This window comes from Stigmatopora nigra, chromosome 5 (genome assembly GCF_051989575.1).
Source record: "Stigmatopora nigra isolate UIUO_SnigA chromosome 5, RoL_Snig_1.1, whole genome shotgun sequence".
Classification (NCBI taxonomy): Eukaryota; Metazoa; Chordata; class Actinopteri; order Syngnathiformes; family Syngnathidae; genus Stigmatopora; species Stigmatopora nigra.
The window spans coordinates 12,086,573-12,101,755 of NC_135512.1; the positions used below are offsets into that span (position 1 = coordinate 12,086,573).

Sequence of the window (15,183 nt, forward strand, 5' to 3'; positions counted from 1 at the left end):
TTGCACTTCTTATGGTTGAATACCAAAGTTTTTCTTCCTTAAGACCTGCATGAGATGCACATAACTTTCTAAGAGAAAACTAGACCAGAATATTGAGTCTTTCTGCCTAATGCTAGACTATTAAATTTCCTTTCAAGAAGTAGATCATAAAAATGTGTTTGAGATGTCTTGAGTAAATATAGTCACCACAGCATTTGTTTAAGGAAATGTGACTGTATTTAATAAGAATATTCTTTTTTTTTTAAGTAGAAGTCCTTCATCATTAAAACATTCTGTCCAATTCAGCAACTGTATATGCGGGGTGTACAGCAAACAAGGCTGACTACAGTACTGAGGCGGGACTGCCCTCATGAGGGAGTGTGTTTCGGGCTCTCGTGCACGCACACACATGCATAAGCACACACGAAAAGAGGTGAAGCCTAGTCAAACCTCACAACCCAAAGTGAGTCACTCTAGCTGTGGCAATTCCCAGAGTCAGAAAGTTGAGTCGTCCTTTAATTCATGCTGGAGTCAGACTGAGACACTTAAACCGGCTCCTCTACAGCAACAACATGGGTGCCTGCTACTTTGACAAGAAAGAGAGGAAATTGGGGAAGCTCAATAGTTGGAGAAAAGTGAGTCTTCTTAACATTTTTACCTCAACTATTTTTAATGGGGGATTTCACAAATGTGACTTATGTGGACTTTGAGTGCTCAACTTCTGCCACATGCTGTGGTTAGGTCTAAGTTTATTTAATGTGGAAGAGACTTAAGTATACCCTGCAGTTTGGAAATTGGTATTTTTGTAGTTCTGCTGCTCATCTCATCTAAATGTTTATATAGAATTTTTATGTGGTTATTTTTTTTCTTTGAAACAGTGATGCTGCTTAAATATTCATTAACCCTTGTGGAAAACTTCTAGTTTTACACTGTTGATTTCAGGTGTTGATCAACCAGCCATAGATCATTTACTTTTGACATATTTTCAGTTCTATTTACCACTGATGCCTGGTATTTCACTTTTCTGATCTTAACTAACTAACTAACTAACTTAACTTATGATTTGTGAATGCATGCACTGTAGATGTGATAAGAGAAAACACTCAAAAAATCCATTTTCTGACTGTAGTTACAACTATTTTTACAACCGTAATGTTTCATATTTGTTACTTATTTACAATTAGTATATTTATTTATAATTAAAAATAAGTATTTCTCAGTGCTGTATGCTTACAAAAAATAAATAAAATATATAGGACTACATTGCATCCTAATGGAGTCTAAAGGACACAACGGATAAAACATATAATTCATTGTTTAGACAATGTTTATTTATTTTTATCCATAAATGTTGTACATATATTTGAAAAAATAAGGCCGCGTGACACTTAAACACAAGTTATGTCTCTTTTAACTTATTTTGCAGGGCTCTCATCATATTTGCTGAGGTCAAAAGATTAGAAAAGGGAACAAAAACAGGCATCAAAAAGGGTTCCAAAAGAAAATGACAGGCTGTATATTTAGTTAAGCAGAAAAATTGAAGGCTCAAGCATTGTTTAGTGGACTAAATATGTCGGAAAGATGTGTTTAAACTTCCCAACAAAGGTAGTGTAATTAAATAATTATTTCAAGACACTTTTTACTGTAATTTCATCAAACTTCTTTGCTCATTAATAACTTGCTGCCAAATGAATGTCAATCTCACACCGCTGGCCCACGTGTAAGGATGCAAAGTTAGGAAGAACAGTCATTTTTGGAAGCAGTTTAACAGTGAGCGCCCACTAGTGGCTGTAATCCTAATTCTTGGTTTGCTTTTTCATGACGAGAAAGCATGAATGGATGGATAGGTGAGTGAATGAATGAATGTGGGTGTTTGGATGGGCGTGTATGTGATGATGGATAAACGGGTATAATGGATAAGTAAGACATAGACAAACAGATGCAGTCACACTCAAGTGGGGGGAGACGCCACATCTACATCTGCCTCCCAGCTACCTTTGTGCCTAGCTGGCCTCTGCATTATGCTGTCCAATGGTATCATATGCATTATGCTGTCCAGTAGTACCATATGCATTATGCTGTCCAATGGTATCATATCTGAATGGAGGAGCACAGTGTTTTTTCCCTCCTCTTGCGTTTGCTGAAAGGTCAAATGCTCACTTTACCTTCTCGACCTCTTTCACAGCAGCTTTCTTAATCAATCCAACCCCCTGGAAGCAAAGGAAGAAAAAAAAGGGAATCAGAGAAAGTGATCTGCGAGAGAGAAAGTCTGTGAAAAATGGCCTAAAGAATAGCAAACTAAATTGGTAAACTCCCATTAAATGCCATAAAAAGACCTAACCACCTCTGTGGGTAGTCAAATGCATAATGGAAATGTGCCAGTCATACAAAAATATATGGGTGTAGATTCATTCATTTTCTGTACCCTCACAATCGGTGAATCGTTGGCCAACCAATCACAGGGTAGGAGCAGATGGACAACCATTCACTCACACTCATACCTAGGGGCAATTTAGTGTTCAACCAGCCTACACTGCATGTTTTGGGGATGATAGACAAAACCAGAGTAGTCGGCAAAAACAATACGCAAACTCCAGAAAGGAAGGTCGAACCCTTGATCTCAAAACTGTGAGGCTGACCCACTAACCACTTGTCCACCGGGCCATCTATGTGTGTTTAAACATTCTCTAAATGACATTTTATTCTGAGTCTGCGCTTCTATCTGTGAATTTCCCCATCTGGGAATTTCTTGAAGTCTGTGTGTAAGCAACACTCTCTGCCACACTGCAGAGAGACCTCATCCACTGTTATTTGTGGCTTTTCTATATATGCAGTGCAGTGTTATAGAAAGAGCTGCCAGATTTTCCCTCTTCATTTTGTCGACATTATCTTTGTGCATTTTATCTCTCTGCTGTTGGTTCTTTCACTCTGTGCGAGACTAATCTGGAATCCTCTCTTGTAAACTTGATTGTTTGTGTACATATACAAGACAGTATCTGCAGTCTAGTTGATTCCCATGGCTTGTTACCTTCCAAAAATGAAGCTCTCTCACAGAAAGCTCTCCCTGCAATGCCTTGCTACCATTTTTAAGTCATTACAATGCATCAGAATTGTCTCATGGCCATGTTGTAACTGTATAATTCAGTCAGGTGGCCCAAGCCGATGTCCAAAGAGGCATACAGAGATTGCTCATTGTGTTGGCAAGGGGAAGTAGCGGATAGTGAGTTAGGGGTGATGGGAGGTGCAAAAAAATGGAAGGGGAGCCTTTTCCGTCTGTATTCGGTTTGGATGCATGCAGAGCTGTGTGTGGCGGGACCTCGTGACAGCTCAGCAGCGACAGCAAAGGAAACGGGAAAGCCTACCCTCTCTCCTCTCAGTAGAAAGCACCCGCACACTAGCTGTCTGATGCTGTTGCCATGGTGTTTGGATGTTCTCATAATTAGGACACACTGCGCAAACACACACGCGCAGGTGGATGTCAGCTAAGTTGAGAGAAGATGCAATTATCTTTCGTCTCTTTTTCACACTGAAGTCATAGACGGGTTAAAAATAACCTTGGGGCAGACACCATGACAGCGTTTAATATTCTACCATCTGGTTAATTACCAAGTTTATAGTAGGGGCTTATCACTGGGTGAATAAGATGATAAAATCCAGGGAAGCGGGAGGGACAGTGGGTGGAGAAACTGACAATGCAAATTGTCATTCACGTTCCTTAACATGTGATCCTTATTCATTTTTTTTCTGTGGGCGTAAACGAGATTTTTTCACAATCGCTGCGATTTATGAAGTGAAAGGTTAACGCTGGTACTTGCTGGGTTTTATTCATTACATTTTTTCCCATAGTTATCTGAATCGAATCAAATATTCATGAATGAAAGCTTTAACTCATTACACAGATAATACTGTAAGATTTGACTCCAAATGACCCATTGAATGTTTAATTAAATCCATTAGTGATGAACAGAATTACATGCCAGACAGCCCAATACACTTGCATAGGCAGTAACAGCATCCCTCATCCCAACCCTTGACCCATTCTGCACTTGCTGTCCAATCATGTGTTCTGCATGAAATGTGTTGCTTGAGCTGGCTGACAGGGGAAAGACACCACGGCAGAGGGAGGCGGGGGTGACGCAGAGTAGTCAGAGGGGGCTAGCACTACGGCAGCGAGTGCATCGAACCGAGACAGAGGAACCCCCTCCTCCAGTCAGATGAACATCGCAGACTCACTCCCTCCTCCTGTCTTCGTCGCGATACCCCTCGTTCCCTCTTCCCACGCCTTCTTGCTCGTTTCTTCTCCATTATTCATTAGTGCACTGTGAGTTCCTCATCTTGCAGCTCACAGCTGCTGCTTCAGCGATCTAGCAGCCCCCATTTTTCACTTGCATCCTCCATCCACGCCATGGAGACTCAGAACTGTCCTTTTTGTGCATCCGGGAGGGACAGTCGGACACCATTAAGGTGCTCTTTTATTAGCGACTAAAAAGGAAATACTTAACGACAAAAGAAGGATTTTTTTTCTTTTTTTGGAAGAGGGGGATCTTTTAAGACTTCCTCCATATTTTTTTCCTTATTGGATTACAGTTCTGGCTTTGATTAGGAACACGAAAACAGGATCCAAAATGCCTGAAGCCAATTACCTGCTGTCGGTGTCTTGGGGCTACATTAAGGTGTGTGATTCTCAACTGCGTAACTTGGTTGTGAACGTTTGCTGTGTTATGAGGCCTGATTATAAAATATTTCACATATTTTGGGTGAAGTTGGACTGATGTTTTGAAGATCAGGCTCCATCTTGAGCTCTCTGCAGCGCTATGTCTTTAACGTGTGTTGGTTCGTGCTATTTGCGCGAAGGCATCAGCATGTCAACAGCTGCTACTGCAGTGCCCTGGATATTTGTGTACTCTCTCCTGCATACACATTTTCAATTGTAATTCATGTTCAAATAAGAGCAGAAAGAAATGTACAAAATGTATTGACTTGGAGTTTGAATTTGGATTTCTTGCACACAGGAAAATGTGGCGTATGTAAAACTGAGACAGCAAATGTTATCAAACTGTTGCATGAGATAACATATGAACACATTCTTTTTGGTAATAGAAATTATTTGGACTATGGTTGTTTTTGGTGTAAATAAGGGAAATGGGGTTGTATATTCCTCCTATTTGATTTAAGATATGTGGTTGAATAAAACGGCAGGTTTTTTCCATATACAATCCTTCAGGTCGCCATTTTCTCTTAGGTTTTCCCTGGAAACTGACAGCATTGTTTCTCCCCCCCTCCCCTTTCTGTCTTGCAGTTTAAGAGAATGTTGAATCGGGAGTTGACGCACCTATCGGAGATGAGTCGCTCTGGGAATCAGGTGTCGGAATTCATCTCCAACACTTTCTTAGGTAATTATTAGCTTAATACAGATAATCAGAAATGTGAAGTGGCCTAATCAAGGTATACAAAAACAGTGGTTTGCAAACATATTAACATTTATTTAGACCCAAGAAGGCAAAATTAGATGATATTAGCTGATGGATAAGGTACATAAATGGAAGAGTTCCATGATGCTAAACTGCATACGTTACTGTGGGTGTTTTCTTAGGTTTTTTTTTTCATTTTTATGTGGGGGCGTACCAAACACTGCGCCATTGAGCTTCATGCTGAGGTTTATTGCAGCATTCAAATGCTCACTGGTTTAAGGTGTGAAAATATAGCTTTTGAGTCAAAAAATAAATGAAAACAATATTAGACCTAATTTGGAATTTATGAACTAATATCATATTATTATTTTTTTAAACAAATCATAATTGAGAATACGTGTACTTACTGCATGTCATATGTTTACTTTTAAATTTCATCATCCTATAAAATGTGTTAATTCTAACTGCAGACATTTTTTTACTAAATTAATTCAGACTTCCCGCGACCCTAGTGAGGATAAAGCGGTTCAGAAAATGAATGAATGAAAAAAAAAGAATTAATGAATGAATGAAAAAGGCTACGTAAAAAGTTCAGCGATATCTCATGGGAACATTCTGGGCAAAAAAAACAAGTCTACGCCAAAGGGAGGTGCTTGAGTCTATTTATAGACGGTCTGCTACCGATCAATTGGGATCATGGTCCAGTTAGGTCATGGTTTATCCCTCACTGTAGGATCACTGAAGGTTGAGAATGAAGCGAGGGAGGGAGGGAGGGAAATAACTGCAGTGAAGGAGAAAAACAGAGGATCCCCCTTTTTCTGGCAGTTCCTATACTGGGTGAGTCATAACGAGGTTCCTGCTTTTTTGAAGCAGAGACGCCTCGTCTGGCCTCACCTCAACTTCTTCCCATCTTTAAACTATAGGGCACACTATAGAGAAAAATGTATTGGATTTTTTTCATACAGTAAAAGCCACATTGCTCGTAGACGTCCAAAATAACATCAGCATCTAAAAATCCACACTTAAGCTTCCCTAGAAAAAACAATCATAGTTTATAGTCCAAAAATTACTGTATGAAAATGACATGCTGAAGAAAATCCTTCAAATTCCAAGAGATTTTTTAACTTTCCATATCTATGATTATTCAAGAAATGGTTAATGAGGAAACACATGGTGATTTATGGAGGGAAGGTTCCATTCGGTTCTCGGGTATCATGTCTAAGAAAACAAAGGCTACTGTACATAAGCTTCAATGTCCCCATTTTATACTTCTACACACAAAATTCAGTTTTTAATCTTAAGTAGAACATAATTTTTGTGCTTTTCACAGACAAACAGAATGAAGTGGAGATACCCTCACCGACATCTAAGACAAGGGAGAAGAAAAAGCAACAGAAGCAGCAGCTGATGACGCAAATCAGCGGTGTCAAAAAGATTTCCCATGGATCGTCGCTGTCAAGCAGTAGCATCTCGCGTTTTGGTGTCAAGACCGATAAAGAAGAGATGCTGTCCAAGGAGCTAGAGGACCTGAACAAATGGGGTCTGAACATTTTCACAGTTTCCGAGTACTCCAACAGCCGACCTCTTACCTGCATCATGTACGCCATCTTTCAGGTAGGAAGCGTAACACATGCTGCTTCGGTGATTCTTAGGGATCTATAATAATAACAGATATTATACTCTTGTCTTTCTAAGGAGCGGGATCTATTAAAGACATTTAGGATCCCAGTGGATACATTCGTGGCCTACATGATGACACTGGAAGATCACTACCATTCAGATGTGGCCTACCATAACAGCCTCCATGCAGCTGACGTGGCCCAGTCCACGCACATCCTCCTCTCGACGCCAGCCCTCGATGTAAGTTACATCACAAAATAGTACTGTCTAACTTACAAATTGGTGCTCTTTTTAGCATAGTATGACACATTAGTTGTTGTTTTTTGGTGGGCACTAAAGCTAAAGGAAATGAGCCCAGCACAGGCCTCTGCTACATCTTCAAAATGTACCATATATGATTACAATGTGGAAATGCTTGTAGATTTCAGGGAATCAGTCATTAATTTAAAAAACTATGTTTTTCTTCTGTAGCAGATTCATCTTTGGCCAAAAGAAACTAAACCTTCTAAAACTGGTGGTGAATGATTTTGATTAGATTTTTTTCAGGGAAAAAATCTTATAATAGGTTAAGTTAGGTTAAAACTTTATTTCATCCCGTATTCAGGAAATTTCTTGGTTGCAGTAGCAAGAAACACAAGACATTGTAGACCTAGGTAAAAAAATAATAATAATTATTATTAAAAAAAAAGGTTTGTACCTATTTAAATAGTTGTATTTGCTTTCGATTCCACAAGTTATGTTGTATATTTCAAGTACAGACTAATGGTAGCAAACAAACAAAGGCAGGGGCCACAAAAACTACAACTAATAACAATAAGTCCTATCCATGTCTGTTTTTTTTCCTACGCACAAACCATAAAAGAGACAGTTGTTTGTATGATACGCCATCAGTTCTTCCTTTGTCACAGTTCTAATTGTCAAAAGTGGTATAATTAAGTTACTATTTATGTAGCAGGGGAATCATGTTTCCCTCTACAGGTGTGTTTTTTCATTCTGCTATACTTCTGTTTTTAAGTTTTCCCTTGACCTTTTTTGCAGGCTGTCTTCACTGACCTTGAAATTCTCGCTGCTATTTTCGCCGCTGCCATCCATGATGTTGACCACCCAGGGGTGTCAAACCAATTTCTTATTAATACAAGTAAGTCTTGTAAATTAATTCGTCCATTCAGCTTTTTGATTAAGTGGCTTTGAAAGTGTTTTAGCAGTTACGGTGACTGAAACTTGTTTTTTTCCCACCTGTTTCTAGATTCTGAGTTGGCTCTAATGTACAATGACGAGTCAGTGTTGGAAAATCATCATTTGGCCGTGGGATTCAAACTCCTACAAGAAGACGGCTGCGACATCTTCCAAAACCTCACAAAGAAGCAACGACAGTCATTACGCAAGATGGTTATTGACATGGTACGACATCTTGATCTTATTTTCTGGATTGATGGGACTGTATGAAAAATCTAAAAAATTAGTATGATACGAGGAAACATTTCTTTTTTTTTGTAACCCAGGTTTTAGCAACAGACATGTCCAAACACATGAGTCTGTTGGCTGACTTGAAAACAATGGTGGAAACTAAGAAGGTGACGAGCTCTGGTGTGCTGCTACTGGACAATTACACTGACAGAATACAGGTAAGGACTGAATATCCTTAAAGTTAAGTTAAGTTTTCGACCTCTCATTGAACAAACTACCAGTGTCAATAAGCAAAATTGAATTTTGAAGGACTTATGTGAGTAGTTGATAATTAACCCCTTGGCTGCCCATTGTTGAGAGGATGTATGCTTCCAAAAAATAGCATTATACTTATAATATATGAAAGTTATACATCTTTCTTTTGCATAATTATCTGATGTTGTGGAGACACATCCAAATATACTAATATTATCTCTCTGAGACCTTTCATATATTTATCATGAATATTTTTCCTTGAAAAATCAAAACTTTTTGGATTTTAAAAGCCAAAAAAAGGCCAGTAAAATGTCCACCCGCACTCGTCTTTTATTTACATTTGAACAGCTGTTTTGCGGGGGTGATTATTTATTCAAGCTGGCGAGAGATGGCAGCAGCAAATATTATTTTTTGTTTCTACCAGGTTTAGCGAGCATGTTGCTCGCTAACTTCTAAACATTTTTGACATCTGCTGCATTTTTTTGCTATTTAGGCCTGTCATGAGACTGTTTTAATAATAAAATAACCTGAGTCCTAACTGGTGTGATATGGTATGTATTTTAGTTGTCAAACTGATTTTTTTGTATGTATTGTTGTTGTGTAGGTGCTGCGGAACATGGTGCATTGCGCTGACTTGAGCAACCCCACAAAGTCCCTTGAGTTGTATCGTCAGTGGACTGATCGCATAATGGAGGAATTCTTCCACCAAGGAGACCGGGAGAGGGAACGAGGGATGGAGATCAGCCCGATGTGTGATAAGCACACAGCCTCAGTGGAAAAGAGCCAGGTGAAATATTCCCGACATATGCTAATCCAGGGGTGGGCAAACTTTTCGGCCCGGGGGCCACATTGACTTTAAAAATTTGACAGATGGGCCGGGTCAGCACAAGATACGATACATATAAAAAAGTGCATCCGTTAACAGTACATATGAAACATAAACAGAAAAAAAAGGACTAAAGTATTAACATACTCATCACTCATCATTAAAGTAAAAGGTATAAAGAACAAAGTAAAGTAAAAAGGAATGTATTAAGAAATATTAAAATGTAATTAAATAAATGATAGAAGGGCTGTAAAACACAAAATACAAATAAGAGTTGACAGAGCTACTGCCACTGGCTTCCGCGTGACGGCGCCATCTTGGGGGGAAAAAACTCCCAAAAAATACTTTATTTGGACAACGTCGGCGGGCCGGATTAAAAAAGCCTAGCGGGCCAGATGTGGCCCGCGGGCCGTAGTTTGCCCATGTATTTGCTAGTCCCTTCGTACACACTCACAAATCCAAAGCTGGTAGTGTAGCGATTAAAAATAAGGTAGAAGTTGTAACAAGTTGAGGAATCAACTGACATTCTCAGAACTTACATTCCAGCCTCATGTTTCCGCATTTTGAAACCTTGTTAACTGCTTGTCAACAAGACTCTTTTCCTTGGCCAGTGATTGTTGTTGACTTGTTGACCTACATTTGAGCAGACTTTTCAAAGAAATAGCCTAACATCCATTTCTTTTCTTCCAGGTGGGTTTCATTGACTACATCGTCCACCCTCTGTGGGAAACTTGGGCCGATCTTGTCCACCCTGATGCACAGGATATTCTGGACACTCTGGAAGATAATAGGAACTGGTACCAGAGCATGATCCCCCAAAGCCCTTCTCCGCCCTTCTATGAACAGGGTACTCATGGACATGGGGTAGGAACAGGCCAGGGTGGCGGAGAGAAATTTCAATTTGAGCTGACCTTAGAGGAGGAAGACCTGGATGGAATAGAAAAGGATGGCGAAGAGGAGGAAGAAGACGAGGAGGACAGCCTAGGAGATTCTCGTTCTCCTCCTCTGGACTATCACGACGAGGCTGATATGATGCAGCCCACGTCGACGATAGAGATCGTGACGCACGAGGCCTCTCCCACGGACACATAAGGCTTCCGTCAGCAAGCTGGAGGGCTGATTTGCAAGAATTCTGGAAATAGAGGGGAGATCCTCATGCAGCTGTGCTTTGTAACAGGTCTACAGAAGCGAAGGCTTAGTTTTTGCCCACGCGGGGCCGTCTTGCACTTGGGTGTTGGAAGCCAGTCACGGACAGAAGTTTTCGAAGAGGCGTCTTCAGAGTTCTCAGGAAAAATTATTGCAAATGTTTTAGTCAGGAGAGAATATAGGGTGGAAGGTTAAGGATGATGTAGGCTAGTTTGGGAAATGTTTCTTTTCTGGACTGGCACGCGATGAACATTGACACTACTGAGAGAATTTTTTTAACTTGAGATTTTTTTTTTACAGATAGTATATACGTAGAAGTAGCATAGATTTAAGATCTACTGATGGAGACACATTTGTATAGCAAAGGAAAGAGTTTGACTCTTTTTCCTCTACCATTTGTCAAAGAACTTTTGTGTGCCTTTTTTACTAATGTCTTTATATATTTTTTTTATTTATTGAACACTAGTACAGTATGTCTGTGATATGTTTTTTTTTTCTTTCTTATATAAGGGAGCAAAATCATTTTGGTAAGTTAAGAAAAACAGTCTTCCTTGTATTGGGCAATAGAGAAATATAATGTTGACAAAACGAGCCTTAGATAAATCCGTCTAATAGGGAAACATTAAAGCGCACATTTTGTCAGAATTATTTCTAAGCCTGAGAGCACAACAGTGTTTTATGGATTTTTAAACACGGCTATATTTGTGGTTGGTGTTTTATGATGTCATTGTTACATTCACATTGAATGGGATAAACCCAAACATATTTTACTACATCTTCATACTTCTCAGTGGGTTTCTGAAGTAAAACAAAAACATTGTGGGCTTCCTAACTTGTTAGACCAAAACTGGATTTTTCCATGCAAAATATATCTATTAAATGTTCATTCACTTTTTATTTTGGCTTTTGCACCATTTACATTTGTCTAAACAAAAGAGCAATTCAAAATAAACCCGTCTGATCTCTCCATAAAAAAAATATAAGACAAGAATTTATCCAATTAGCATTCTTTTGACTCCATTAAAAAAACAACATGGTCACATTTCCCTCACTTACAAGAGTGCATATCGCATAAATATTGCGATAACCCAAATTTTATGCTACAAAATCAACTGCGTTCTTTTCACAGTTGCATTTAATGGGTCAATCAAAGATGGTGTCCACCATGGATAAAATTCACATCAGCAGTGATTCTATTTCCAATTGGCAGGTCTTAATCATTCTTAGTTGGAACTTTTCCTGATCCCAGACTTGTCTGATGCAATGCCCTTCTGCCCCTATGCAATCAGGCACTGCAGACCCCATGATTTGTGGTGCCCACCCAACTAACTCCCTTTGTGAAGGCGATCTCAACGCCTCATCAGTGCTACGCTCCAAATACTTGACAAAACCCTCTTGGCTCAGCCTAACACAAAACAATTAGGCCAGTTATTTCCTTTCTTGCGATTAAAATCCCTCAAATCCTGCTTCCTCCATATGACGTCATCGTAAAAGAAAACAAAATAGCCTAACGGGGTTTTATCGCAGTTTCACTATTACTAATTGACACATGAAATGGATACTTGCGAATATTCGATGCTCGATTTTGACATCAAACCGGAAAACCCTTTTTTTAAAAATGATATTTTTAGAAAATTAGTTTTAAAATAAGGGTTAGTCGACTTCACATTTCATTTGATTTTCACAACAACGTTTATTAGTTTGTGACATTAATGATCACATCTTTCTTTGGATGCCTATTTGTTTACTGATATAATAAAATGGTACTTTGTCAATTTATACTCCAGAACAGATAACTGGCAATCTTGTGTATTGTATGCTCGTCCCGTATGGAAGGTTTTGTATACAGTATCTCGGGGTGTGTATGTGTGTGTGTGTGTGTGTGTTTAGAGACGTGGACTTTGCCGTTGGCCTTATACTTCTCTCCATCACGCCTCACCTTTGTCTATAACCGTTTGTCACTAGAAGCTAAAGTTGATCTTTCTGCTATTTATATCAGTGTATATTTATTCTATACGTTTAGCATGTAAATAAGAAATACTGGTTCGGTGTAAAATTTCAATTTTTCTAATTTATATGCACTTGCATTACCTGGAAGTGGTGGTGTTTAATGTGTAGAAAGATTCTGCATTAGAGTCTTGTTTAGTTTTATATATATATATATATTGTTATATTAATATATTTACACACAACACAATTTAATATTGTGTAATAATATAGTGCACATCATTTTGAGTGCCCAGCAGAGCAGGAGCTAAAAATGTTGTCAAATGAGAACCTTGTTGTAACTACTACCAAGTTACCAAAGTATTTTAAACGCCCATGCTCCATTAAAATGTAAAAAATAAGCTTAAAAAAATGCAGAAACCAAACATTAACATTGAAGCTTTAACTACAAACCAGTGTGATTGTGAATGATTTTTTTATGAATACTTAAGAAAACACATACTTTAATCTTTTAATTGATTCCTAGTTTGATTTTGAACAACTTTTTGCCAATTGAATTGAACTTGGACCATCATTTTAAAGACGCAAGTTTGTCATCTGACAACAGTTTGGTTACCCATATGTGACTAAGCAGACATGTTAAATTGCATAGGCTTGGAAATAAGATACTGTAAATGCATAGCTAAGCAGCACAGATACTTGATCATTGGTTCATATCAAAATATATACAAATTGCTTATTTTATCACGCTTGTGAAACATCCAAGCTTCTGATTCACATGTAAACAGCAAAGGCTAATTAGTGAGATACAAATACAGTGTTCCCTCGGTTATCGCGGTTAATGAGGACCTGGACCACCCGCGATAAGTGAATTTCCGCGAAGTAGGGATTCCGCGTCAAAAATGCTTAATTTGAATTTAATTCATTTTTTTAAAAATTTTAACCCCCCTGTATACAGTACACCATATAGAATACAGGTAGAGAGAGTGAAATTCATGTTATAACAAAATACACTGTAAAATATGTTGTTTTATTGTAATATTTGTATTTTTTTTCTCCAAAAAAAATTCGCGAAGCTCTTGAGTCCGCGGTGGCTGAGCCGCGAAATAGCGAGGGAACACTGTATGACAAACACAAGACCACAAGTGATGTCCTTTTACACTTAATTCACATCATGTAAAAGTAAGCTATGTCAGCAACAGTATTGGCGGCATGCGACAATACACTACGACATTAACTTGATCTGCGTTAACAGATAAAATGGTCTTACGTAACTGTGCTACTGTTTAAACTGTTCCTGACCAAATTTGTTAGCAGTTTAAAAAAATGTGTTCAGTATTAACATTGTTTCTGTTCATGCTTTTTGGTCCCTAGTTGTCCAAATGGTTAGCCGGATTTAGCACTATCTGCATGAGAGGTGATTTTTTGATATTGTTAATATAATACATTTAGGTCCGCCGTTTGTTGCAGGCAGGTTATTAAATGTTTCACACAATGTATGGAATTATGTTGTATATTGTGTTGAAATAATAAATCAGAAATACTTTTTCTAAGAAGCGATTAAAAGAAGCATGACTATAATTTACTCAGATTTTAGTTTTTTTTCTTCTCTTGTGATCATCAAAAGTTTTTATGGTTTTGAACCTGAACCTTGTGCAGTATAAAACTATGTCATAGTGCAACAAGAGATAACACAGGAGGTTGGCGTGTTTGTCCATCCATCAGACCAAATATTTACAAAGTCAGAAGCCACTAGAGTTCTAGGGTCCTGGCTCACAAGCTCTGGTCTAGTTTATCCCAGTGGCTTTTAATGGGATTGGGGTCATGGTTCAACAAGTTCTTCTAACCCAGACTCATTGAAACAGACCTTCAATGGAAAGAGACCTTCTTCTCGAACATGTTGACTAATGTATCCTATTTATCCTCATCAGGGTCGTGGGGGGGGGGGGGGGGTAGGGGGTGCTGGAGCCTATCCCAGCTGACTCCGGGCCAGAGGCAGGGGACACCCTGAATCAGCCAATCACAGTGCACAAGGAGAAAGCCAGCCATGCACACTCACACCCATACCTTGGGCAATTTAGAGTGTCCAATCAGCCTGCCATGCATGTAAATGGGATGTGGGAGGAAACTGGTGTACCCAGAGAAAACCCACATAGGCCCCGTGAGCACATGCAAACCTCACACCGGTGGACATGACCTGGATTTGAACCCAGGACCCCAGAGCTGTGAGGCTGACGTGCTAACCACTCGTGCAACCAGGCCACCTAAATCCAAACAATATATGTATCATTAATAGATTTTTCCATATTTTGGTTTTATGACTCCATCTCTTTTGAGTAATAGGTTCGATTCAAGCAGGGACACTCTCACACTTTAACGGTGACTAGCAAATCCTCGATGTCAGGTTGCCATAGCAACTGAGCCCATGCTGAATACCCAGACACCCAGACACAAAAAAAAATCATCTTTTGCTTGCCAGGAATATTTTTAGAGCATTAAGGAATGTTTTACATTTAACACATCCACTGTGTAAAACGAACGAGCTGTGATAGGCTCCAGCACCCCACGACACTGACAAGGATAAGCGGTATT

General features: G+C 39.0%; 1 protein-coding gene across 7 annotated transcripts in view; it reads left to right on the plus strand.

Moving 5' to 3' along the window:
• pde4ba (phosphodiesterase 4B, cAMP-specific a) overlaps positions 1–14,172 on the plus strand; it is a 97,245-nt gene extending 83,073 nt beyond the window's left edge. For 6 of the 7 annotated variants that reach the window (XM_077716339.1, XM_077716340.1, XM_077716343.1 and 3 more), the window contains 8 exons: positions 5,279–5,372; positions 6,721–7,004; positions 7,086–7,250; positions 8,049–8,148; positions 8,257–8,411; positions 8,513–8,635; positions 9,277–9,459; positions 10,189–14,172. In XM_077716339.1, coding sequence (XP_077572465.1) covers positions 5,279–5,372; positions 6,721–7,004; positions 7,086–7,250; positions 8,049–8,148; positions 8,257–8,411; positions 8,513–8,635; positions 9,277–9,459; positions 10,189–10,590 — 1,506 coding nt within the window. In that variant the 3' untranslated portion in view covers positions 10,591–14,172. Of the gene's footprint in view, positions 1–4,180; positions 4,653–5,278; positions 5,373–6,720; positions 7,005–7,085; positions 7,251–8,048; positions 8,149–8,256; positions 8,412–8,512; positions 8,636–9,276; positions 9,460–10,188 lie in introns of those variants that run through there. The other variant, XM_077716346.1, reaches the window with a different exon arrangement.
• Positions 14,173–15,183: the final 1,011 nt, after the last annotated feature.